Raw genomic sequence first — 26,686 nt, 5'->3', positions numbered from 1 at the left:
TTTACTTCTACTCCATGAAAAAGGGTAAATCTGGTGTCTAACTAATGTTATTAGGGTCACTGAATTCAATTAGACATGTTTCAAAAACCTAGGATGGCAGCCATTTTGAAATTCAAGATGGCTGCCATATTAATCTTTAAAAATCAAATATTCCAGTATAATTCCATTTCCTGTCGTTGAAAAATGGTAAATTTGATGTCTACTCATATGTAATTAGGTTCTCTGAGTCCAATAAGAATAACTTCCATAAGCTAGGATGGCAGCCATTTTGAAATCCAAGATGGCCACCACATAAATTGTCAAAAATCAAATATTTTGATATATAATTGCATTTTTCCTCGCTCAAAAATGTTAAATTTGGGGTCTAATCATATTTTATTCACATTTTTGAGTCCAATGAACATAGTTTCAAAAACCAAGAATGTCAGCCATTTTGAAATTCAAGATGGCCGCCACAAAAATCGTCAAAAATAAAATATTTGGTATATAATTTCCACTTGTTGATCAAAAGTTGTAACTTTGGTGAAAGTAACCTCTAAATCTCTGGCCATATTCAATGCTAATGGTACATTTAGAAAATGCCAGAAATCAAAACTTGTCCACTATATGGATACAAAAATCAATTCTGCATATCATCGATATGGGCATGGTCATCAGAAAGGCAACCCTAATAAAGAACAAAGGCTTAATGAAGATGGTTCCTTGTTTACTTGGGAGAATTATGTCAACAAATGCACAGATATTATATTTAAAAAACATCACAATGCATCAGCCATTATATGTGTTAATGACCCATACTGTACAGTAAAGAAGAGTCGACCAAATATGAAGAAAGAGAATGACGATCAAATGGGCAGAAAATACCTAATATACACATGAAGTTACAGGACCAGTTTTTATCAAGTAAAGAGTTTAACAAAATCCCTGAAGAGACAGACAGGTTCATCAAACAAATGCTTATGTTTTATTATATAATATAAGTGGTAGTATTTCTAAAGATTTATTATTTTTGCATTTTGTAAGGTAAAATGTGTACATAATAATGGCAGACATATTGGAAAAACTTATAGTTGTCATCCTTTTAAAACTACGTTATTTGGACTCAATTTGGATTGCCCATAACAAGTCATTGGACACCATGTTTACAATTTCTATTGAGAAACATACATGATTGGACACCAATTTAACATTTTTTATCAAGGAGAAGTGCAATTATATACCAAAATATTTGATTTTCGAATATTTTTGTGGCGGCTATCTTAAATTTTAGATTGGCTGCCATTCTAGCTTATTGAAACTATGCTTATTCGACTTGCAGAGCCCAATAACATATAAGAATACATCAAATTTACCTTTTTTCAAGGACAAGAAGTGGAATTATACTAAAATATTTGATTTACGATTATTAAGGTAGCCATCTTGAATTTCAAAATGGCTGACATTCTAGCTTTCTCAAACTATGCTCATTGGACTAGTGAGCTCAATAACATGATTAAACACCAAATTTAACATTTTTTGTAGAGGAGAAGTGCAATTATATACTAAAATATTTGATTTTCGACGATTTTTGTGGTGGCCATCTTGAATTTTAAAATGGATGCCATAGCTTATTGAAACTGCTTATTGGACTTGCAGAGCCCAATAACATATGAGAATACATCAAATTTACCATTTTTCAACGATAAGAAGTAGAAATATACTGGAATATTTGATATTTAACAATTATTACGGCAGCCATCTTGAATTTTAAAATGGCTGACATTCTTGGTTTTTGAAACTATGCTCATTGGACTCAAGGATGTGAATAACATATGATTAGACCCCAAATTTCACATTTTTAAGCGAGGAGAAATGCAATTATATACCAAAATATTTGATTTTTGACAATTTATGTGGTGACCATCTTGGATTTCAAAATGGCTGCCATCCTAGCTTATGGAAGTTATTCTTATTGGACTCAGAGAGCCTAATTACATAGGAGTAGACATCATATTTACCATTTTTCAACGACAGGAAGTGGAATTATACTGGAATATTTGATTTTCAACGATTAATATGGCAGCCATCTTGAATTTCAAAATGGCTGCCATCCTAGGTTTTTGAAACATGTCTAATTGAATTCAGTGACCCTTATAACATATAGTTAGACACCATATTTACCCTTTTTCATGGAGTAGAAGTAAAGTTATGAGCCATTCTCTTGATTTTGGCGGCCATTTTAAAAATGGCCGCCAAAAAACATGTTCCGCCCTTTTTCAGGAGGCTCACCCCCGCTCATTTTTTTATTTATACCCTAGTAAGGCCAAATCAGCAGAGAAACCTTGGTCCCCGAAAAATGGTCACGGGGGCCCGTTTTTTCACTATACTAGTGATGACTCATGGCAAATATGAAGTTGCTACATTCCTAGACCGTATCATTCTCAATCTAAAGCAAGAATTCCCTGACATAGAGTTCATTTCATTCATCTCTGATGGGGCAGCCAGCCACAATTCAAGCAGCGGTATCTTTTCACCAGTATATCACATTACAAAGAGCTCAGCTACAACATAAATCTGTCCTGGAATTTTTTCGCCACGAGTCGCGGGAAGGGAGCAATAGATGGTACATTAAGAGGACAGTATGGAATGCAAGCCGTACAGGAGCCCATTTTCATAATGCACAGTCATTTGCAACAGTAGCAGCAAAAAGGGCTAAAGCAATCAATGTAATGTTTGTTTCCAAACAAGATGTGGATGCCTCAAAAGCTGATTTAATTTGATATGGGAAGGTATTGTAACTTTGCCCAACACACATGCAACGCATACTGTCATACCAGTAAACAAGGATGTTGTTTGCTATGCTGCATATGCGACATCTGGTACTTACGATACTCATAGTCTAAAAGAAACCCCTGTCATTTCTCTTCAATCAACAAGCGCCACAACAAATCAAGAAAGGCTGATTCAAGTAGGGGATTTTATTCTCGTAGAATATACTGGATTTTATTCTCGTAGAATATACTGGCATAAAGCAAAAGTCCTACAAGTATGTGACTCTAGTGACCGAAATGCAAGATAGTGAATAATATGTAACACACCTTCACAATTAATGTGGTCAAAAGAACAAGATGTTTTTTGTGAAAGATGTCACGGACAAGTATGTGTGGGTAGATGAAACACAAATCATAAGAAAACTTCCATCTCTAACATTAGACAACCGTGGATGATTTTATTTTTCTCAACCAATTCAGGAAGCTAACTAAGAAGTTTATATAAATCAAATAAATTTCAGTATTAACAAATGCAATTAATGACAGTATTTTGAAATAGGTACCCATGCTTTGTGTACAGGATAGCTAAAATTTGTTAATTATATGCATTTTAGTTAAAGGCAATTTTTTGTAAATACGTTAAATATGAATAAAAATACGAATTTTTAATAAATAATGTATTATGTATTAATAAAGGTTTTTAGTTTGTAATTATTAATATTTATCATAGTATAAGTAATAGATAGGTACCAAATTAACTTATTTGGTTTGGTTATTACCATTTATAAATAATAAAAATTATGTCTTAATTAGATATTACTATGGCAACCTTTTGTTACGAAGTTACCATCACAAAGTTACCATAATTTTTTTTTCATTTATCAATTTATTAATATTAGTTTGCTAAAATTTCTTTTATTTTTTAGTGTCATTATAAAGCTGCATGTATATTTAATGCATACCATATCCCTAAATAATATTATAAGCCTTCATTTCACAAATTTTTTTGAAAATGTACATAGCTTAAAAATCTTTGTCCATTTTGCTGTCACGAAGTTAAATTATTAAAATTAATAATTAATATATGGAGGTGATATTTGGTTTTTTTCCTTGTAGGAATAAAGCTACATATAGTAGGAACAATGTTTATATATGGTTTGGATAATTTTGAATAAATTATGAGTTTATTAAAAAGTTAAATTGTTGAATTTGTTGTAAACGAAGTTACCATGGAAAATTACTTGTTGTGTAAGTCCCACTTATCATTTATCATTGTCATTGTTAGGGCCTATTGCTATGGGTATTGTTGTTGTTGCTGTTACTGATATTAAAAAATTATATGTTCTTAAAAGTGACGCTATAGAATACATTATTATTTGGGTAATGTATGGTATTATTTGTATTTTGAAGGTTTTTTGAACACGTGCCCTAAAGGAAAGAAATTTGCTGATGGAGTCAAGAAGTGTGTTGGTAAGGTATAAGAGACAGGCGTTGGATAGGCTAATGTTTTCGGCGCCTACGATATTTCTTCACACGACCTATCGCAAAATCAACATGAAAAATCCATCCGCATTTATTTTTTGTGTGGAACACAAAAAATCAGATTTCAGTCTTATTTTACATTTTTTTCATTCTTAGGAATGTCTAAATTCAGTTAAACTAGCAATTCCGTATTATATTTATAAATCTTTATAACATTATACAAAAATTAGAATTTAAAAAAAATTGAAATTTTGCCGGGAATGGGGCTTTAATATATGGAGGTGATATTTGGTTTTTTTCCTTGTAGGAATAAAGCTACATATAGTAGGAACAATGTTTATATATGGTTTGGATAATTTTGAATAAATTATGTGTTTATTAAAAAGTTAAATTGTTGAATTTGTTGTAAACGAAGTTACCATGGAAAATTACTTGTTGTGTAAGTCCCACTTATCATTTATCATTGTCATTGTTAGGGCCTATTGCTATGGGTATTGTGTTGTTGCTGTTACTGATATTAAAAAATTATATGTTCTTAAAAGTGACGCTATAGAATACATTATTATTTGGGTAATGTATGGTATTATTTGTATTTTGAAGGTTTTTTGAACACGTGCCCTAAAGGAAAGAAATTTGCTGATGGAGTCAAGAAGTGTGTTGGTAAGTTAAATTGTTTATCATATGATGTGCCAATAATTTAATGAACTTGTCAATCACTAGGGATTTAAAAAACGCCAATCTCTTTGGTAGAATACAATGTTGAGTGGCACTTTGACGTTAGCATTTCTCAAACTGCCATTAATCAATCATTAATATAATTTATGTTTTCTTTATTTTAATCATCTTTTAAAATCTAAAAAATTATGTAATATGTAAAAACAATTAAATTTAAATCAGATGAAGTGATATAAAAATATTATTTTTTTGTACATTTAAGATATCAATGAGTGTGAGCAACCTGATATTTGTCGAAAAAATAAAGTTTGCATCAACACAAATGGAAGCTACAAATGCAAAAAAGGTAAGTTTTACTCTATATTGGACAATAATGTCATCATCCATATTTAAAGTCTCTCTGGTTGTTTACCATTGTAGATTATTTTTCTTTTTCTACCCAACTGGTCCTTTAAAATCTGTATGAAAATGTGTGGTTTAGAGTTGCTTGCACCTGTTGACACATTTCCCTCCTGGAATTATTTCTCCTTCTGTTATTAAATTCATTGTTAAGTCGAATAAAAAATAAAACTATATTTTTGAGCAAATGAGGCATGTTGGGGCAAAATGGCAGAGTTGTAGCAAAAATCAAATTATTGGTATTTTCAGATACCTTAGTCTGTAATCTTTAAAATGAGAGGTTATTCATTGAAATTGGACTTTTTAAGTTGTAATTATTGGGAAGTGAAAGTGCAGCACTCCTAGAGTCAGGATAACTAAGACTTGGAGACATGATTAATTAGACCTTAATCTTTGATCTATATTGGTAAAAAAATTTATTTTTAGGTCATTTTTTGAGCTCCCATATTTTATAGCTTATTTATTCAATTCTGGTCTGTGCAAAAACTTTTGCCACGAATAGAAATGGTTAAGAAAGTTAATATCAATCAATCAATCAATCAATCAGTCAATCAATCAATATTTCTTTATTGCAACTACAAGTTGAATTTACATATTCTTCAATATTATAAAATATATTAAACAAAAATGAACCATACAAACATCAAGAATAAATAACCTTAGACAAATACAAGATACGCTTAATAAAATGTCATTAAAATTTTACTAGAATTTAAAAATGTAACTGAGTATGTTTAGAATATGAGGCACTATACTTAAATTTGGCAAGCATTATAAGCTTTGAAATGATGTGGGATTTATAAAAAAAGATTCTCTTGCTTATTTTGATTTAGCATGTGCACCAGGGTTCAAGCGTGAAGGAAAGCGTTGCGTTGGTGAGTTGTTTTTATTACCTCCACCAAGGAGTTATATATTCACAGCTGTCTGTGTGTCTGTTAACAAGATCACCCCAAAACTAAGGAATGGATCATCTTAAAATTTAGTGGATTGGTACATAATAATCTAAGAAAGAGGTGTTTCGATTTTGGGAAGAAAAGGTCAAAGAACAAGGTCAAAATCACAGAAACTTTCTCTCGAGTATTAAAAAAAATAATGGAATCGCCCATAATCGGCCTTAGTAATGTTCGGTATTCTGATACAGGGCGGATGTGTACTATCTATGGAGTGACTACTCTAGTTTATTCTACAATGATAACTAAATTAAATATCTTTTAAATATATCCTGTTAGCTAGACTATGAGACAGAAATACTGTAATAATGACAAAAGATATATGAAAAATTTATCTAAATATATCATTACATATATATATATATATATGAATGTTTATACCAATATTATTTTATTATTATTATTATTATTATTATTATTATTATTATTATTATATATAATTTATTTATTATTATATATATTATTTTTACCAATCCATCTAAATTTTATATTCTTGCAAGTTTACTACATTCCATTGTCAAACCATTTTTTAAAATTATTTATTAACAGATATCAATGAGTGTGAGGTAAACCCAAGTACCTGCCAAGAGGGATTTGTCTGTAAGAACATAAAAGGAGACAGATTGTGTGAAAAAGTATCAGGTATGTCAGGTAGACCTACATTTAATAACTTAACATGGCCGCGAAAACCTGAGGGCCGGGAGACCGGCCCCCCCCCCCAACTTTTTTTGCAAAAAATATATAATAGCTATGTAGATTTTTTTTTTATGATCAAAAAGAAATGCTAGTCCCCCCCCCCCACACTTTAAAAAACATTCCACTGACCCTGTTTAATTTAATATTTCCACAGGGCTCATTTATGCTTTTACTAACTAAGTTTAAAAATGAGACTTAGACAGTGAAGTTGTTTTAGAAAAAAACTTCTGCTGTCACAGGAATTAAACCCAGCACCCTGGGTCCTGGAGAGGCAACCATCTTAACCACCAAACTATTCAACTCCATTTCATTTATTAATAAATAATAGAAATAATGATAATAGTATTTAATAACAGCAACAGCAAGATATAATCCAAGTAAAAATGTTTGTTGTTTTTTTCCCCAACTTTTAAAAGCTTTTTAACTGTCACAAATTATTTGTCCTTTGGTCAGTTGGTGTATGGTATGAGGTTGTTGAATATTGAATCGTGACTGTGTTTATAAGCTACTAACTATATGCAATATCTTCTTAACATGTGATTACAGCAACATCACTTGAAAAATATAAATTTACAGCCACTTCCAGACTGCCAAACGTCTGACAAGGGTATTGAAAGCATCTTAAGTGAAAAACCACTATAATACTTGGACTTTATGATAGTGTTCGATAGTAATTTCTACACCAGTAATAGCGATGATGATGATGAGGATGGTAATAAACATGAAAAAGATGATAACAGAATAATATAGGGGAAATACACTTTAAGCCTAGCAAATTTAGCTTATGTTCAAATGTATCAATCAATCAGTTTTTCAATCAATAAATCAATCATTAATCTGTCTGAGTTCACCCGATTTACAGTTGTCAAATGTTACAGTGTTTACAAATCTTTAACGAAAAAGTTATTTTTTATTAATCAATTGAACTTAAAGAAAAAGAATAATTCAATGAATTATTCAAATTATCAATCAATCATTTTTAATACTTTTAATGTTTTACTAAGGAATGCTTAAGTGTCACACTTTCCTTGTTATGAATAAATTCTTGTTTTATTCTCGTAGAGGTTTGTGAGATGGAGAAAGTTGTAGGACCATGCCGGGCACTTAAACCACGTTGGTATTGGAATAAAGAGAGCAAGCAGTGTGAACAGTTTGACTACGGTGGCTGCAGGGGTAATGACAACAATTTCCGAACCATAGAGGCTTGTGAGGAAAAATGCCAACCACAGCCACCAGGTAATAGTCATTTTACAACCACCCTTTAACATTATAGATTAGTCCATTTTATAACAACACACCTGAATTGATCCCAAAAAAAAAAAAAAAAAATCGCGATTTCGTCAAAAGAGATGCGCGCGGGGATGATAAACTAATCATTTTTTTTATGGGGCCTAATGAATGTTTTTTATTCGTGCAATGGAAAGAATATTTTAATTTATTGAAAAATTGACTGTTCCAATTATCTTGGCTCTGCCTCATCGAATGGAACAGTCAGTCTATCAACTCATGAAAATTTACTTCCAATTGCATGAATAAATAAAAAAAAACATTCATCATTTGTATACCAGTGCACTTTTTTATGAGAGCAGCATAGCTCGGTCGGCTTAACTGGTGAAAGCCACTGTGTGTATGCTAATCCTTGGATGGTCCACCAGATTTTGTATTCGACTGGTCGTTTTTCGTTAAACCACGCCCACTTGCGCAGTGGTAAAATCTTACTTAATGAAGACGACCAGTCGAATAGAAAATTTGTAAATACTTGATAAAACAAAATGGCTGCATAGTCACTGCGATACATGCTGTGTAATCAAGATTGCTTCAGCTTGTGACAGTATAGGTTTTTACGTAAACAAATATTTTCTTCCAGTTCTAAAGCTTACAATTATTTTTTGACTTCATGTGGGTAAAATATAATTTTTATTTTGCTGAAATTTAATGTAAAATTATATAAATGCAAATGTTGTTTCTAAACTGACCAATCAGCCATCTTTGATTTGGTCACATGAATAACTTAACGCTGATTAATGCACTTCATGGTTTACGTTAATTTTCATTGTCAACGAAGTTTATTTTACAAACCAATCAAATGAAAATAATACTCGACGAAAATTTGTAGTCAACGAATTGAACCAGTCGAATAAGCCCATTAACAATGTATCTGTGGGATCCATAAGTCACCCATGCCTGCATACACATTAGTCAGTGGGTACAAGTTTTTGAGAGCACTGCAGTTATTAACTTTAAAAACAGTTTTTTCTGTATTGTCGTTGCTCAGTAGAAATAATGAAAACTAACAGTCTCGTGTGAATACTTACCTGGATTACCTAACATATGCCAAGTTTATATTTACCAAATCTCACCTTGAAACTAATGGAATCGTCCATCCAGTATGCTTGTATAACAACATAAAGACAGCATCCTCATTCTTTTTTCATTCTTCTTTGAAATCTGCCTCATCAGAACATTGTCTGCTTCCGAAGAATCCTGGAATATGTCTGGCATTATTCAATATGTTTTATTATGATGCGGCCGCTAAGCAGTGCAGAAGCTTTGTCTATGGTGGATGTGGGGGTAACGGCAACAGATTCAATACCTATAAAGATTGCCAAGACACTTGCTTTGCAAGGAAAAAAGGTACTTTGTTTTTATTTATAAAAATTAAATCACAATACCATTCCCTCATGTAAAAATAATCTACAGAATTAGACACCATGGGTCCAAACTACCTCCAAAAAATGTTATGCAAGTGATGACAATGCTATATTTCAAATGTTAGTTGTTCATTTGCATTTAATTTAGGAAATTACTTATCTTCTATTTTTGTGTGTTTTGGTCTGCGAAGAATAAAGCAGGTACAGAGGATAAAAGTGCGTCAGAGTCTGAAAGACATTTTGAGCGTACATTGAGAGTTCATTGCCTGTCTCAATTTGTATTGCCAATGCCCCTTCCTATTATTAAATCTCAAAGTTAGCAACAAAAAAAAAACTCTCTTCTGCTTCATGAAATTGTAATCCTGTATCTAATTCCAAACATTGTCATTATGTTAGTTTGCATCAAAATCTATCTACTATGTCACATAAGGAGTTATGGTTACACATATATAACGTTTCTAGATGACACAGAGAAGCCAGGAATATGCCCAGTTAGTGAAGCAGGGATTTGTGTGGAACATTGCCAAGTAGATTCTGATTGTGAAGGTGTTGCAAAATGCTGTAGTAATGGTTGTGGACATATTTGTACTCGTCCTGGTAAACAAGCTTTTTTTTAATTATGTTGGTGTAACATATTATGAGGTATTTTGTCTTTAATATAAACTAATAATTTCAAAACATTATAAATGTTCTATTTTGCACAACTTTATTTAAGTCATTCTCACCATTCATCTTTTCTCCCAATCTCTGTCTGAATCTCCTGTCTTCTTTCAGCCTTTTTGACAATTCTCTGTTTGTCTCTGGTCCTTTATCCTGCTAATATTATCCAATCAGACAAAGAAAGCTTTTAATTTTGTGTAAAAAAAAATTATGTTTACATTTATCTGTATTCATTTAATCAATTTATCAATGTTATAGGTCACATAATTACTGTAAAAATGTGTTATTGTGTGATCATAAACATTTTTTGATCCCAGCCAGGTTATAAAAAATGTAATTTTCCTGGAGTAGAATATTAATAGAATGTGCTGAGTCTGGTGTTGCTTCCATTAAATTTGTTTACAGTCATTTAAGGGGGCATTTGGAGGCATTTATTCCATTTATTCCATGAGGTTCTTATTTGGGGGTGGGGGGGGTGGTCATTTATTCAAATAAATATGGTTATATGGTTGATTATATCATAATACTGTATAACCATATATTTGCAAATCACACATATTTGTCACATCAACTTTAGTTTAGACTATAGTTATAGTTTAATAGTTAATGTGACCTGGTTAATGACATTGAATTATACCAAAGAGTATAAATCGAACAAGAAAGCGTATTCCCATTTGTAAATACGTCATTCCCTAGTGTAGGATGCGCGCTGATGCTTGTAGGTACTTTATTACCCAGTATTTCACTGCGCACAGCTCGTTTGTTTGTGTACCTCTTTTCCACATAAAACAGTACTTGTTTAAAGTGCGGTAGATTTCTTTATTTTTCTTTGTCTATACCATCATATAAAAAATATTTATTAATCAATTTAATTTCAGCTCCAGTAAGCTGTGATCCAGGATATGAGAATGTGAATGGACAGTGTGTTGGTAAGTCTAGAGCCCTGTCCACACTAACAAATTTTGTTTGAAAAAAAGAAACTTGTATGCCCATATATAGTCATGATGTGCCTATATATGGTCATGATGTGATGTCATCGTGACCATCTATAAACATGCCATATTTGCTAGTTAATTCATAAGTTTTATTACTTTGAATAAATTACATATTATTTTAAATTTTTGTAACATGTAGTTAGGATATATTTTTACTAATCATCATCATCATCATCATCATCATCTTCTTAAGGTCAAGTTTTGATTTATTTTGCCAATTTTTAAACAACATTGGGATTTCATAATATGTGGCGAAGACAGGCCAAACCAGTCGCAAGAAGCGCTTTTTAGTAAATTTTACAGAGTAAAACAGTAAAATGAGAGCTATAAAATAGTGAAAGAATCATTTAAATCCGACATTTCCTCATGAAGTTACAAGCATTTAAACATAGAGCTGTTTAAAGAACCATGACCAAATTGTTAAAAAATATTGTTTTAGCATTGAAAATGAGGAAAATAACAGCATGGCATGATGTATAAATATATGAGGGTTAGTTTAGTGCAGTAAAATAGATTTCAAAAATGTTTGACATTCCAGCATATTTGGCCATTATCTATCAAACATGCGCCATCTTATTTATCATTTAAATTTAATATCAAATCCCATTCAAAATGTACACGTAGTCAATCTCATAATAACCTTTTTGTACCACAATGGAATAACTGTCGAGGCAAGAGAACTTTTTTGTATAGCTAAACAAAGTTGTGAAATGAACTTCCACACGAAACAACAACAAATTTCATGAACACGTCTATTATATTTTTTTAAAACTCTTTTAATTCTTAATCACTTTTATTATGATATCTATTTATATATATGTATGTTTTTTAATTGCTTTTCTTTTAACTTTTGTATTTTATGAAACTGTACCACTTTGAAAAACAGTACACAAGTACTGAAAGTGCATGCAATAGAAAGACAGAATAAATAAAATAAAAATAATATATTAGTCAAAAACTGGCACCACAACTGTTGGCACAGCATTTTTTTTTAAATGGTCCTATTGCCAGTGTTGAGTTTATTTGTCTCCTAATAATTTCCCACCAATTATTTATTAGACACACCATTTTGATGAATTTATGACTAGATAAATTTGAAACAATAAGTTTTTCATAAACTTGCAAAACTAAATACAATTGGCATGCCATTCATCATTAATTTTGATTTACCGTAATGTGATTATTTTTGTTTTTTTTCTATTTTTTATCTTGTGTAATGTTTGTGTGTGTTGGTGAATTAGGGGCTGGGTCAACCGGCTTAGCTACAGTGAATTGGTTCACTTTAGTTGACTCTGGCTTCCCAATTTCAGATTTTTTTTTTGTAACTTTTTTTTATGTATATGATGTTGTTTAAAAGACGGAATAAATAATAATATGAAATGAAAATCATGTTAATAAACTAGCAGAACTAGTACAAGTGGCATGCCATTCATCATGTTTATGTTGTGTGATTTCTTTTTTAGTATTAACTCATTGTCAAAATAGACAAAAGCAGGCTGAGGCAGACAAGGAAGCTCGTGGAGGAAGACCGCTTTTAGGAGCTTTCATCCCAAAATGTGAAGACAATGGTGAATACATTGCTGCTCAGTGTAATCCGAGTACTGGATTCTGTTTCTGTGTCGATGAAGAAGGTGAAATTATTGAAGAAACTATACAAAGTCGAAGAGGGGTTAAGCCAAATTGTGATTCAATACTTATTATTGGTAAGTTGTCTAATTGTCATTTTTTGTATGTAATTTAGTACAGGTAGCACTAGTTAGCAGTATTATCAACGGCTTTGCAATGTGCCCAATGTTTACCCTTCTGTACCATTAGATTCTCCATTCTCTCAATCTTAACCCTGAAACATATACATTTTGATTTCGGTCAAATTTTCTGTACAGAACCCGTTCTTTGATACATTTGTCTCCTTTCAGGTTTTACCCTGACATTGCCAGTCATTTGAGAGTTGGGGGAGCCACCATAAGAGTCATCAAATATTACCTCCATTACATGAGTTCACGCTTTTTTGCTTGGTCTTGTAAACTTCATAGCCTAATTGGACCATGTTCGTCTACTTACATGCTTTTGGCACAGTATCACCCTTGACTTTGTATTGGGGTGTTCCCATCACAGACATTCTACAAGCGGCATGGGAACATTGTCAGACAACCTCTTTTCACCGATAGGCTGTAGTAAACGGTGACCCTGGCTTACTGCTTGGTCACTCAAATATAATAACCTTTCAATTCATGTTCATTACTCACTGGTGAAAATTAAAAAAAGCACCTCGTTATTTATTATGTGGATAGATTTAGTTATTTCTGTTACTACTAGAACAAATTCATTAGGGAAGCTCTGTATTTATTGGACAAGCCAGGTAGATATGTCTTTCATAGGCTAACAACCTTCATTGCTAAATTGTTTATTTTTGTTTCTAATTTTAGATTGTGCAGAAGGATTTGAAAATGTGGATGGACAATGTGTTGGTAAGGCTTTAGTAAAATAAATCAATTCCCAAGTTATCACGTATTGTATAATACATTTTTTTTAAATTTGCGACAATTCCCAGTTTGTAAGTCATAATTACATGTATAAGAGTGCTTAGCAAAAACTGGGCTAGAAAGGCCTAGGCTAGATGAGATATCAAGGTTATTTATTGACTTATAAAGCAATTACTCTCAAGTTATTTTTGGAACTGATTAGAAAATAGAAGGAAGCCAATATTTTTTTCAGGCTCTGTGGATTTCTAGGCCATTGTTTCAGGAAATAATGGCTACTTTGAGTTCTATTTTCCTACAGTGCTCTCAAACCTGACATTAATTACATATTATAATGTTATGGTGTCTTTTGAATCTTTAAGATATTTTCCAAAATCATTAATTAATCTTGAAATTATTTAGTCAAATTGAGTTCGGCTTCAGTTTTTTTTTTTTTTTTAGTTTTGCTTATCTTCTGCATGAGTCCTTACCAACATAACTGGTGTAATACAGTACTTAATAATTGTAACTAAATAACCTTTGTAAAATTCTGTTATATTTATAAAATGAACTGATCAATTATCCAATACTTACCTGCCCTCAGATATTGATGAATGTGAATCAATTGATGCATGTCCTCAAGATTCTGGCTGTGAAAACACTGAAGGAAGTTTTAGATGTGTAGGAGGCAACCCATTTTTACCTGTTTTGCCTTCTATTGGTGAGTTGAATATTCATTTCCTAAAAAATAAAAAATATTGGAAATTTGTCTGAAATACTGTAAGCATTCACCCATATCTTATATTTATATTGTTTTTCCAGAGCCTGTGGTTTGTCCTCCACTCTGTGCGATGTTTTGTGAGTTTGGAAATGTTTTTGATGCCAATGGCTGCCCAATTTGTGAATGCATTAAAGGTCCAGTTACTGAAGGTAATTTTAAGCAATTATTTAAATTTATTTTATTTATTATTTTTAAATCAACTTCATCAATTTTTAATTGAAAAGATTATATAGCTTCATGATTGTTGAGTGAATTTTACATATTTCTCACTTGATTTTGAGAATGATTTACCAAAAACATATATTTTTTTTGTGTAATTTTGTATTAAGGTTACATGAAAACCATCAGTTGCTTCAAAACTTTAAATGATAGAAAAATTGAATTTGAGTTGATTAAGGTATTTAGAGTTTTATTATTATTTTTAAATTTTCAGTTACTTGTGAACCAGGTTTTGAGAATGTAGATGGACAGTGTGTAGGTAAGTTGTGTTATCTTATATAATTTCTCGTTAATTCACAAATCATCATCTATTGTATAATACAGCTTATTTAAAATGTGACATTTCAATGTTCATAATTACATGTATTGTATAATTTGTGGGTTGTTTAGTTTAGGTAAATGAAGCTATATTCTTCATCTCAGCCTATCACAGAAGAGAAAGTTCAGAATGTTTACATTTTATTAGCATACAATAATAAATTTATGGTAAATCAGATTTATGAATGTATCAGTGTGAATACCATTTTAAGATATATATATATCAAATTAATTCATTGCTTTGGGGATAGTTGTTGTCTAAATATTGTTAAATTGAAATTCATAAGAATTGATATGCTAATTATTCAATAAATTTTCTTTAGATATTGATGAATGATTGATTGATTTTTTATTTTTTAAAATTTTTTTTAAATAAAAAAAAAAAAAAATGTTTACTTTTCAGAACTAACACATTGTCAGAAACGTAAATCTGGTGGAGGACTTCTACTTTTAGGATCATTTAATCCACAATGTGATGATAATGGTGAATATATTGCTGCCCAGTGCCATCCAAGCACAGGTTTTTGTTTTTGTGTAGATGACAAAGGTGAAATTATTCCGGGCACTCAACAAGATCAAAGAGGAGTGAAACCAAATTGTAGTGAAATAGTTACTGCTGGTGAGTGGATTATTTATTTTAGACAAGACTTTTTTTATTCCTTGTTTCGCGTACTTATTTTTTTAAAGATTATCGGAGAAGGAGGATAAAAATAAAATTTTATTGGTGAATGTATATTGGGATGCTTAAATGCTTAAAGTTTATATAATTAGGAAGAAATATACATACCTTTGGAGATTTCAAGGCAGTGGAGGGCGTAATAAAAATAAAAATAAACTTTTTTCTGAAATTTTAACTTTTTTTGTGGCGGCGGGTGTGCTAATTGGTCAAAAATGTTATTTTTATTTGATTTAACAATATTTGCAGTCGGCGGATTCGCTAAACAAGATATAAAAAAGGTCTGGCCTTAAATAAAATGTAAAAAAAAATTACAACAAATCCAAAGTATGCATTCACCATATCATCAATCTTTTGTTGATGTTTTCCAGAACCTGCAACTTGTCCACCACATTATGGAACACCATTAACAAAAAAGTGTTGAATCTAAACATAATTTCTTTTTTTGTGTGTAATTTTGTATAAAGATTTTATGGAAATTGTATGTTGATTCAAAAGTTATAATATATGAACAATTGAATTTTAATTGAATGTAGTAATGAGTACTCTATGTAGAACTTAATTTTTTATTCTTTTAATTTTCAGTTACCTGTGAGCCAGGTTTTGAGAATGTAAATGGACAGTGTGTAGGTAAGTTGTGTAATATAATTGCTTGTTAATGCATAAGTCATTATCTATTGTATACTGCAGCTTATTTGAAGTGTGAGATGTCAATGTTCATAATTACAGTACATGTATTGTATGATTAGTGAGTTGTGTTTGGATGTATAAATTCTGCATCACAACTAGTCACAGAATAGAATATTCAGAATGTTTACATTTTATTGGCATACAATAATGGATTTGTGGTAAATCAAATTTATTATATAATCAGTGTGAATACCAATTTAAGATATATAATATCAAATTTAATTAATTAATGATGGTGAATGTTGCTTTGGGATATTTCTTGTGTAAATACTGTTAAATTGAAATTCATAAAAATTAATTGAATAATTATTCAATAAACTTTCCTCAGATATTGATGAATGTGAATCGATTGATGCATGTCCTCAAGATTCTGGCTGTGAAAACACTGAAGGAAGTTTTAGATGTGTAGGAGGCAATCCATTTGGTATACCCGCAGATTTACATCCAAAAAATGGTTAGTAACTGTATGAGTTTGAATACTATTTTAGGATACCTCTTTTATACTGGACACAAAACTCTGGACACAGCCCAGAATATTCTTTTACTCTGTCTGTTGCCATTGCAAATTTTTGTAACTCAAGTAAATGGGATCTGCATTCCATATCAATCCTGAATTAATGCAGGTTTTTTACTTATTTTTGCATCTTTATGTGCGTAACCCATTTAGTGATGCTTGTTAACAAAATTACAGGAACACGCTCATAGTATTGGTCTGTACCCAGACCATGTATAGGGTCAGTGGTTTGTACTAAAGAAGAACAAACTTATTCCTCATCCATGATAAATGTCATGATGCGGATAATCAATTTCTGATAATTATATTCTGATGTCTGACAGTTGTCTTGTTTTACTTGTAGGAAGTTGTCCACCTACATCAGGAGACACTGTTGGCATCTGTGTTCAAATGTGTGATGTTGATAGTGATTGTGATGGTGCAAAGAAATGCTGTAGCATTGGGTGCGGTCGTCAATGTACAGAACCTATACGTAGGTGTAACACTGTCTATTTTTGAGTACTTATCTGATGTTATAGAAGCAGATTAAAATGATAGAACAATCCTCCCATAGTATGCCTTAAAACTGGGCCATAATATTTTACTTTTTTTTTTTATAGATTTCAGTTCGATGCTAATATCATTTACCGTTATATTTTATATATTATAGTACTGTACATATTTAATTTTTACATTTAAATATATATGCTGACTTTTCAGAACTAACACATTGTCAAAAGCGTAAAGCTGTTGGAGGACTTCTACTTTTAGGATCATTTAATCCAAAATGTGATGATAATGGTGAATATATTGCTGCCAAGTGCCATCCAAGCACAGGTTTCTGTTTCTGTGTCGATGACAAAGGTGAAATTATTCCGGGCACTCAACAAGATCAAAGAGGAGTGAAACCAAATTGTAGTGAAATAGTTACCGCTGGTGAGTTGATTATTCATTTTACATAGAATGTAATAACAATTACGACAAATCTAAAGTACACATTCATCAATCTTATTTTGAATTTTTCCAGAACCTGTTACTTGCCCACCACTTTGTGGAGCACCATTAACAAAGAAGTGTACACATTTACCATATCTAATAAAATATCTTATCTTTCATTTTTGTTTTCCAGAACCTCCGACTTGTCCACCACTCTGTGCAATGTTTTGTGAGTTTGGAAATGTTTTGGACACCAATGGTTGTCCAATATGTGAATGCATTCAAGGTCCAGTAACTAAAGGTAGTGTTCAGTAATGCACAAACTATTTTGATACATTTAATATGGCTGTATGCGTCGAAGAGGTTTGGCGTAATGGGAACTGTTTGTTTTCCCAACCTTGAGGCTTGGGATTCAATTCTTCGCTGTGCATTTCACTTGTGTCCTTGAGCAAAGCACTATATAGGGAGCTTTTGATTGCACGATGACGGTAGGACCTAGAACGTAATAACATCACTAAAAGTAATTTGTGCATGGGAGAACCTTAAGGTCACCTCGTCGAGTAGATTCTGGAACGCAATTTGGCCAAATCTACATTGCAGAGAACGTAGGATGCCAGGTAGGACGGCCACGCATGAGTGATTCCGTTGTAGCGTTGCGTCGTCGCACAAATCGAAAGCTCTCTAATATCTACTGTACATTGTTATAGTCTTCCCAGCTGTACCAATGGGTACCAGCAAATTGCTGGGAGTAAACTGCGGTGGACATGCGCCCCATCCAAGGGGAGTGTCGCACTGTTATCTTTGTTAAAGTTTCGTGACAGGCAATCACCACCAATCAAAATGATAGAACAATCCTCCCATAGTATGCCTTAAAACTGGGCCATAACCCTTGCAATCTCTCTCATTTATTTTCACAGTTGCAAAAGGTACTGGAAATTTTCTTGTAATATTTTACATGCATTTTTTTTTTTATAGATTTCAGGTCGATGCTAATATCAATTACCGTTATATCTTATATATTATAGTACTGTACATATTTAATTTTTACATTTAAATATATATGCTTACTTTTCAGAACTAACACATTGTCAAAAGCGTAAAGCTGGTGGAGGACTTCTACTTTTAGGATCATTTAATCCAAAATGTGATGATAATGGTGAATATATTGCTGCACAGTGCCATCCAAGCACAGGTTTCTGTTTCTGTGTCGATGACAAAGGTGAAATTATTCCGGGCACTCAACAAGATCAAAGAGGAGTGAAACCAAATTGTAGTGAAATAGTTACCGCTGGTGAGTTGATTGTTCATTTACATAGAATGTAATAACAATTTTGACAAATCTAAAGTACACATTCATCAATCTTATTTTGAATTTTTCCAGAACCTGTTACTTGCCCACCACTTTGTGGAGCACCATTAACAAAGAAGTGTACACATTTACCATATCTAATAAAATATCTTATCTTTTATTTTTGTTTTCCAGAACCTCCGACTTGTCCACCACTCTGTGCAATGTTTTGTGAGTTTGGAAATGTTTTGGACGCCAATGGTTGTCCAATATGTGAATGCATTCAAGGTCCAGTAACTAAAGGTAGTGTTCAGTAATGCACAAACTATTTTGATACATTTAATATGGCTGTATGCGTCGAAGAGGTTTGGCGTAATGGGAACTGTTTGTTTTCCCAACCTTGAGGCTTGGGATTCAATTCTTCGCTGTGCATTTCACTTGTGTCCTTGAGCAAAGCACTATATAGGGAGCTTTTGATTGCACGATGACGGTAGGACCTAGAACATAATAACATCACTAAAATTAATTTGTGCATGCGAGGACCTTAAGGTCACCTCGTCAAGTAGATTCTGGAACGCAATTTGGCCAAATCTACATTGCAGAGAACGTAGGACGCCAGGTAGGACGGTCACGCATGAGTGATTCCGTTGTAGCGTTGCGTCGTCGCACAAATCGAAAGCTCTCTAATATCTACTGTACATTGTTATAGTCTTCCCAGCTGTACCAATGGGTACCAGCAAATTGCTGGGAGTAAACTGCGGTGGACATGCGCCCCACCCAAGGGGAGTGTCGCACTGTTATCTTTGTTAAAGTTTCGTGACAGGCAATCACCACCAATCAAAATGATAGAACAATCCTCCCATAGTATGCCTTAAAACTGGGCCATAACCCTTGCAATCTTTCTCATTTATTTTCACAGTTGCAAAAGGTACTGGAAATTTTTTTGTAATATTTTACATGCAATTTTTTTTTTATAGATTTCAGGTCGATGCTAATATCAATTACCATTATATTTTATATATTATAGTACTGTACATATTTAATTTTTACATTTAAATATATATGCTTACTTTTCAGAACTAACACATTGTCAAAAGCATAAAGCTGGTGGAGGACTTCTACTTTTAGGATCATTTAATCCAAAATGTGATGATAATGGTGAATATATTGCTGCCCAGTGCCATCCAAGCACAGGTTTCTGTTTCTGTGTCGATGACAAAGGTGAAATTATTCCAGGCACTCAACAAGATCAAAGAGGAGTGAAACCAAATTGTAGTGAAATAGTTACTGCTGGTGAGTTGATTATTCATTTTACATAGAATGTAATAACAATTACGACAAATCTAAAGTTACACATTCATCAATCTTATTTTGAATTTTTCCAGAACCTGTTACTTGCCCACCACTTTGTGGAGCACCATTAACAAAGAAGTGTACACATTTACCATATCTAATAAAATATCTTATCTTTTATTTTTGTTTTCCAGAACCTCCGACTTGTCCACCACTCTGTGCAATGTTTTGTGAGTTTGGAAATGTTTTAGATGCCAATGGTTGTCCAATATGTGAATGCATTCAAGGTCCAGTAACTAAAGGTAGTGTTCAGTAATGCACAAACTATTTTGATACATTTAATATGGCTGTATGCGTCGAAGAGGTTTGGCGTAATGGGAACTGTTTGTTTTCCCAACCTTGAGGCTTGGGATTCAATTCTTCGCTGTGCATTTCACTTGTGTCCTTGAGCAAAGCACTATATAGGGAGCTTTTGATTGCACGATGACGGTAGGACCTAGAACGTAATAACATCACTAAAAGTAATTTGTGCATGCGAGAACCTAAAGGTCACCTCGTCGAGTAGATTCTGGAACGCAATTTGGCCAAATCTACATTGCAGAGAACGTAGGATGCCAGGTAGGACGGTCACGCATGAGTGATTCTGTTGTAGTGTTGCGTTGTCGCACAAATCGAAAGCTCTCTAATATCTACTGTACATTGTTATAGTCTTCCCAGCTGTACCAATGGGTACCAGCAAATTGCTGGGAGTAAACTGCGGTGGACATGCGCCCCACCCAAGGGGAGTGTCACAACACTGTTATCTTTGTTAAAGTTTCGTGACAGGCAATCACCACCAATCAAAATGATAGAACAATCCTCCCATAGTATGCCTTAAAACTGGGCCATAACCCTTGCAATCTCTCTCATTTATTTTCACAGTTGTAATAACAAATTTCGACAAATCTAAAGTACACATTCATCAATCTTATTTTGAATTTTTCCAGAACCTGTTACTTGCCCACCACTTTGTGGAGCACCATTAACAAAGAAGTGTACACATTTACCATATCTAATAAAATTTCTTATCTTTCATTTTTGTTTTCCAGAACCTCCGACTTGTCCACCACTCTGTGCAATGTTTTGTGAGTTTGGAAATGTTTTGGATGCCAATGGCTGTCCAATATGTGAATGCATTCAAGGTCCAGTAACTAAAGGTAGTGTTCAGTAATGCACAAACTATTTTGATATATTTAATATGGCTGTATGCGTCGAAGAGGTTTGGCGTACTGGGAACTGTTTGTTTTCCCAATCTTGAGGCTTGGGATTCAATTCTTCGCTGTGCATTTCACTTGTGTCCTTGAGCAAAGCACTATATAGGGAGCTTTTGATTGCACGATGACGGTAGGACCTAGAAGGTAATAACGTCACTAAAAGTAATTTGTGCATGCGAGAACCTTAAGGTCACCTTGTCGAGTAGATTCTGGATTGCAATTTGGCCAAATCTACATTGCAGAGAACGTAGGATGCCAGGTAGGACGGTCACGCATGAGTGATTCCGTTGTAGCGTTGCGTCGTCGCACAAATCGAAAGCTCTCTAATATCTACTGTACATTGTTATAGTCTTCCCAGCTGTACCAATGGGTACCAGCAAATTGCTGGGAGTAAACTGCGGTGGACATGCGCCCCACCCAAGGGGAGTGTCACACTGTTATCTTTGTTAAAGTTTCGTGAAGAGGTTTGGCGTACTGGGAACTGTTTGTTTTTTTTTGTCGGATACAAAAACACTGAAGGAATCTTAACATTACCTTTTCTTATACTTTTACACTTATCGCACTGTAATGTTGTCCATGGTTATACCCAATTTACGTCACATGACCGGCTGTAAACAAACATTGCCAAATCAGTATATAATTAGAAAATGACAAATTTAATTAATCTTTATTAATTTAAAAACAAGGTAAACAGAATAGATAGATGATTAATGTAAATTATGAAAATAATCAACATCAATTTAACTCTCTTTTTAAATCAAATCTGATTTTTCTTTTCAGATCCTATTTTTTGTGACTCAGGATATGAGATTGTAAATGGCCAGTGTGTTGGTAAATAATATAAATTAATTTCTGACTACTTCATTAGCTTTTAATAATTGCTTGTCATTTAGAATTTAGAACCTGTTATCAACAAATATGACTTATTTTAATGACATTATTCCCCAAAACTGTTACAGATTTAATAAAAAAAAAAAAAAAAACAAATGTAAAAACTATCATACAGTAGTTTAAACACTCCAAAACTGTTAAAGATTTGGTTAAAGTTTATAATTAAAAAAAACTCTAGAATATATTCCAAATAAACAATCCTATGCTAAGTTATAATAAGAGTTTAGTTATAAAGCATCAAATTGTTCCATCCTGTAAGTATATATGCTATTGCAGTTGGAATCTTTCACACATTTGATAGAAATTTATTTTAAAAAATAAAAAATAACAAGTGTATGGTAATTTTTATAAGTGTACACATAGTTAGATTTGTTAGAAAACGAAATAAATAACAACGAAAAACTCATTCCTCAGATATCAATGAATGCAATATCTTGAACTCCTGCCCTCAAGATGTCGGATGCGAAAACACTGAAGGAAGCTTTGAATGTATTTATGGAGGCAATCCTTTTCTACCACCTTTAATTCCTGTAGTAATAGGTCAGTATGGATACAGAATTAAAAAGACCGATTCAGTGATTCGGAGTCTATCTTGTGAATACTTACCTGGATAAACCAATTGCCATTGTTCCTTAAAGAACAACCATACGACAAAAAAATAGAACTGACCGATTGTCCCAGCACATGACTGCGACCACGCCCAAGGTTCCTCCTCATTCCTTTGTAGTCGGTCCACGAACGACGACCACACCCAAGCGTTTCAATGAGTGTTGAATAGAACAGACAGTATTCATAACTTGGGAATTTTGCCTTAATGGTTTGCAAATGCTCCAAAGGGTATTGGCCCCAAACATTGAGATTTTTGACATCGTTTGGCCCAGGCCCCTGCATATCTACGGCCTGTTTAGGTATGCACAAGGGTCTTTGTCCCGTGAACTACATTATGATTTCTAGGCTAGCTAAGGCTTACAAAGAATCACATAAATTTCAAAGCATACAATTGCCATAAATTTATTTCTCACATTAACTGTGGATGGTTGTTTTCGAAACCATAACCTTACCTTTTCCTATACTTTTACATTGATCCCACTGTAATGTTGTCCATAGTTATACCCAATTTACGTCACATGACCGGCTGTAAACAAATATCGCCAAATCAGTATATTATTAGAAAATGACAAATGTAATTAATCTTTATTAATTAAAAAACAAGGAAAAAGGAATAGATAGATGATTAATGTAAATTATGAAAATAATCAACATCAAGTTAACTCTTAAATCAAATCTGATTTTTCTTTTCAGATCCTATTTTTTGTGACTCAGGATATGAGATTGTAAATGGCCAGTGTGTTGGTAAATAATATAAATTAATTTCTGATTACTTCATTAGCTTTTATTAATTGCTTGTCATTTAGAATTTAGAATCTGGTATTAATAAATATGACATTTTAATCATTTAAATGACATTAATTCCCAAAACTGTTACAGATATAAAACAACAAATAAAAAAACTATTATAGTTTTAAACACCCCAAAACTGTTAAAGATTTTGTTAAAGTTTATAAATAAAAAAAAACTCTAGAATATATTCCAAATACGTAATCCTATGCTAAGTTGTAATATGTGCTTGGTTGTAAAGCATCAAATTGTTCCATCTTATAAGTATATATGCTATTAGAGTTGAATTCTTTTGCACATTTGATAGAAATTTATTTAAAAAAATAACAAGTGTATGGTAATTTTTGTAAGTGTACACATAGTTAGATTTGTTAGAAAACAAAATAAATAACAATGAAAAACTCATTTTTCAGATATCAATGAATGCAATATCTTGAACTCTTGTCCTCAAGATGTCGGATGCGAAAACACTGAAGGAAGCTTTAAATGTATTTTTGATGGAACCAATCCTTTTGAACCACCTGAAATTTTAGTAATAAAAGAAGGTCAGTAGAAATACTGTATAGCATTGAATTATTAAGAAATGACTTTAATATGCTTAAAGCTTTAATAAAGAAATTAAGTACAATTTGTTTGGGCAGCACTAGCTTCTTATAATTCCTCTATCCCTTCCCTGCTCTTTTGTAATTCTTATTGATGCAGATATTGAAACTCTAATATTAATAACATAAAAACTTTATTTCACAATTTTTTTAATTTCTAATGCAAAAAGTAAATGCTTTCTTAAACAATAATATTTTTCTTAATTTCTAGGAAGTTGCCCAGTTGTATCAGGAGACACTGTTGGCATCTGTGTTCAGATGTGTGATGCAGACAGTGATTGTGATGGTACAAAGAAATGCTGTAGCAATGGGTGTGGTCACGCATGTATGGAACCTGTAGGTAGGTGCAAACTTTTAATATCATTCCATCTTAGATAGCTTGCAGAGAATATTGGCTTTGTGATGGAAATAGATAATGTATACTTTGCAAGATGTTACTATACTCGTGTCTCAAAAAATAAAAAATGAGATCATTAGATCTTGTAATCTAGAGGTCAAAAGCTAATAATTGCTGCAAACATTGTTAAAAACGGATACAAAATGGCGACGATAGTATAGTCTATTTCATGAATACATAACTGGATAAACTGACTACTATAATTGCCATTGTTCCTTTAAAAACACCCCTATGACAAAAATAGAACCAAAGATAGGATAACTTATGTTTTTTAGTCCAACATGCATTAAGATAGTCAATACATGAGATTTTTAGCTGATTTGAAGACTTTCGTTTTTCCCCAGTCTGTCACATATTGTGATGATGTTGGTTTCACATAATTGGTTTTGAAGCAAATATGAAGCCTTGTTTGACTTGTTATAATGTTATACTCATTGTATTTAGGACTAACTCACTGTCAGCAGAGACGAAAGGACTACATTTCCTCTGGTCTAATAGGAGGTTTCTTACCAAACTGTAACAGCGATGGGTCCTACATTGTCAGCCAGTGCCATGGTGGTACTGGTTTCTGTTTCTGTGTTGATCAGTTTGGTGTAATCATTGAAGAGAGCAGAATGGATGTCAGAGGAGTTGAGGCAGATTGTTCACAGTATCTACCTGAAGCAGAAATAGGTGAGTATTTAATAGTTTTAAAACAACTGGTGGCACTTGCATTTTATGAATCCGGGTGATCTCATTTTGAGGTAGAGGATGCTGATGACTTGGATGGAGGATAGAAACTAAGTGGTCTTGATTAATGATGAAGAGGGTGATGAGAAGGAAGAGGAGTATGATTGATAATGGACTGTAAAGATAATTAAGACAATGAGAATGATAATGATGGCAGTGATGACAAAGACGATTGCAGTGCAGACAGTGATGATAATTATAAATTATAATTATAGATTGCGATGATGTTGATTATACATGATATTTTAAAGACATCTCAAAAACAATGACTTATTGTAATTGTTGTATTTAGAACTAACACATTGTCAGCAGAGACAAAAGGAATATTATGAAACTGGCTTACTGGGAGGTTTTTCTCCAAGATGTAATGATGATGGTTCTTACAAAGTAAGCCAGTGTTATATCGGTTTCTGTTTCTGTGTTGATCAATTTGGTGAAATCATTGAGGAAAGCAGATTGGATGTCAGAGGAGTTAAGGCAGATTGTTCGCAGTATCTACCAGAAATTGAAATAAGTGAGTATTTATATACATTTCTCAAGTACTACACTCAGAGACTTTAGGATGTCACTGTGTGATGTTAGGAAGATTATTATAGTCTAGGATGCAGTCACGTCATCTGCAATAGTGACAATGTTGAGTTCTCGTTGTCATCTAAAATTTAAGATGTGGTTTGGCCCAAATCAACACCATGCAGAGAATGTAGCTCAGACAAGTTAATGTATTTAGGTTTACATTGTCGCGCAATGGATCTTCCGCTAAGTCTGCACAGACAAGTTAAGGTATTTAGGTTTACATTGTCACGCAATGGATCTTCCGCTAAGTCTGCACAGACAAGTTAAGGTATTTAGGTTTACATTGTTGCGCAATGGATCTTCTGCTAAGTCTGCACAGACAAGTTAAGGTATTTAGGTTTACATTGTCACGCAATGGATCTTCCGCTAAGTCTGCACAGACAAGTTAAGGTATTTAGGTTTACATTGTTGCGCAATGGATCTTCCGCTAAG

General features: G+C 32.8%; 1 protein-coding gene across 10 annotated transcripts in view; it reads left to right on the top strand.

Moving 5' to 3' along the window:
• The window catches only part of LOC117110780 (fibrillin-1-like), a 60,466-nt gene that overhangs the window by 25,635 nt on the left and 8,145 nt on the right, over positions 1 to 26,686 (top strand). For 3 of the 10 annotated variants that reach the window (XM_033253581.1, XM_033253582.1, XM_033253579.1), the window contains exons 27-56: positions 4,161 to 4,220; positions 5,170 to 5,253; positions 6,140 to 6,181; positions 6,806 to 6,898; positions 8,015 to 8,188; positions 9,413 to 9,586; positions 10,066 to 10,200; positions 11,142 to 11,192; positions 12,722 to 12,961; positions 13,685 to 13,726; positions 14,322 to 14,438; positions 14,540 to 14,647; positions 14,932 to 14,976; positions 15,439 to 15,654; positions 16,297 to 16,341; positions 16,730 to 16,855; positions 17,259 to 17,387; positions 17,615 to 17,830; positions 18,024 to 18,131; positions 18,906 to 19,121; positions 19,314 to 19,421; positions 20,196 to 20,411; positions 21,500 to 21,607; positions 22,445 to 22,495; positions 22,970 to 23,095; positions 23,858 to 23,908; positions 24,367 to 24,498; positions 24,767 to 24,895; positions 25,397 to 25,624; positions 25,974 to 26,195. In XM_033253581.1, coding sequence (XP_033109472.1) covers positions 4,161 to 4,220; positions 5,170 to 5,253; positions 6,140 to 6,181; positions 6,806 to 6,898; positions 8,015 to 8,188; positions 9,413 to 9,586; positions 10,066 to 10,200; positions 11,142 to 11,192; positions 12,722 to 12,961; positions 13,685 to 13,726; positions 14,322 to 14,438; positions 14,540 to 14,647; positions 14,932 to 14,976; positions 15,439 to 15,654; positions 16,297 to 16,341; positions 16,730 to 16,855; positions 17,259 to 17,387; positions 17,615 to 17,830; positions 18,024 to 18,131; positions 18,906 to 19,121; positions 19,314 to 19,421; positions 20,196 to 20,411; positions 21,500 to 21,607; positions 22,445 to 22,495; positions 22,970 to 23,095; positions 23,858 to 23,908; positions 24,367 to 24,498; positions 24,767 to 24,895; positions 25,397 to 25,624; positions 25,974 to 26,195 — 3,792 coding nt within the window. Of the gene's footprint in view, positions 1 to 4,160; positions 4,221 to 5,169; positions 5,254 to 6,139; positions 6,182 to 6,805; positions 6,899 to 8,014; positions 8,189 to 9,412; positions 9,587 to 10,065; positions 10,201 to 11,141; positions 11,193 to 12,721; positions 12,962 to 13,684; positions 13,727 to 14,321; positions 14,439 to 14,539; positions 14,648 to 14,931; positions 14,977 to 15,438; positions 15,655 to 16,296; positions 16,342 to 16,729; positions 16,856 to 17,258; positions 17,388 to 17,614; positions 17,831 to 18,023; positions 18,132 to 18,905; positions 19,122 to 19,313; positions 19,422 to 20,195; positions 20,412 to 20,605; positions 20,714 to 21,499; positions 21,608 to 22,444; positions 22,496 to 22,969; positions 23,096 to 23,857; positions 23,909 to 24,366; positions 24,499 to 24,766; positions 24,896 to 25,396; positions 25,625 to 25,973; positions 26,196 to 26,686 lie in introns of all 10 variants that reach the window. The other 7 variants (XM_033253580.1, XM_033253585.1, XM_033253586.1 and 4 more) reach the window with 7 other exon arrangements.

The sequence above is a fragment of the Anneissia japonica genome, unplaced genomic scaffold (genome assembly GCF_011630105.1).
Source record: "Anneissia japonica isolate Jap-2015-1 unplaced genomic scaffold, ASM1163010v1 scaffold2756_len2360902_cov194, whole genome shotgun sequence".
Lineage (NCBI taxonomy): Eukaryota > Metazoa > Echinodermata > Crinoidea > Comatulida > Comatulidae > Anneissia > Anneissia japonica.
This window is presented reverse-complemented; position numbering and strand designations above follow the sequence as displayed.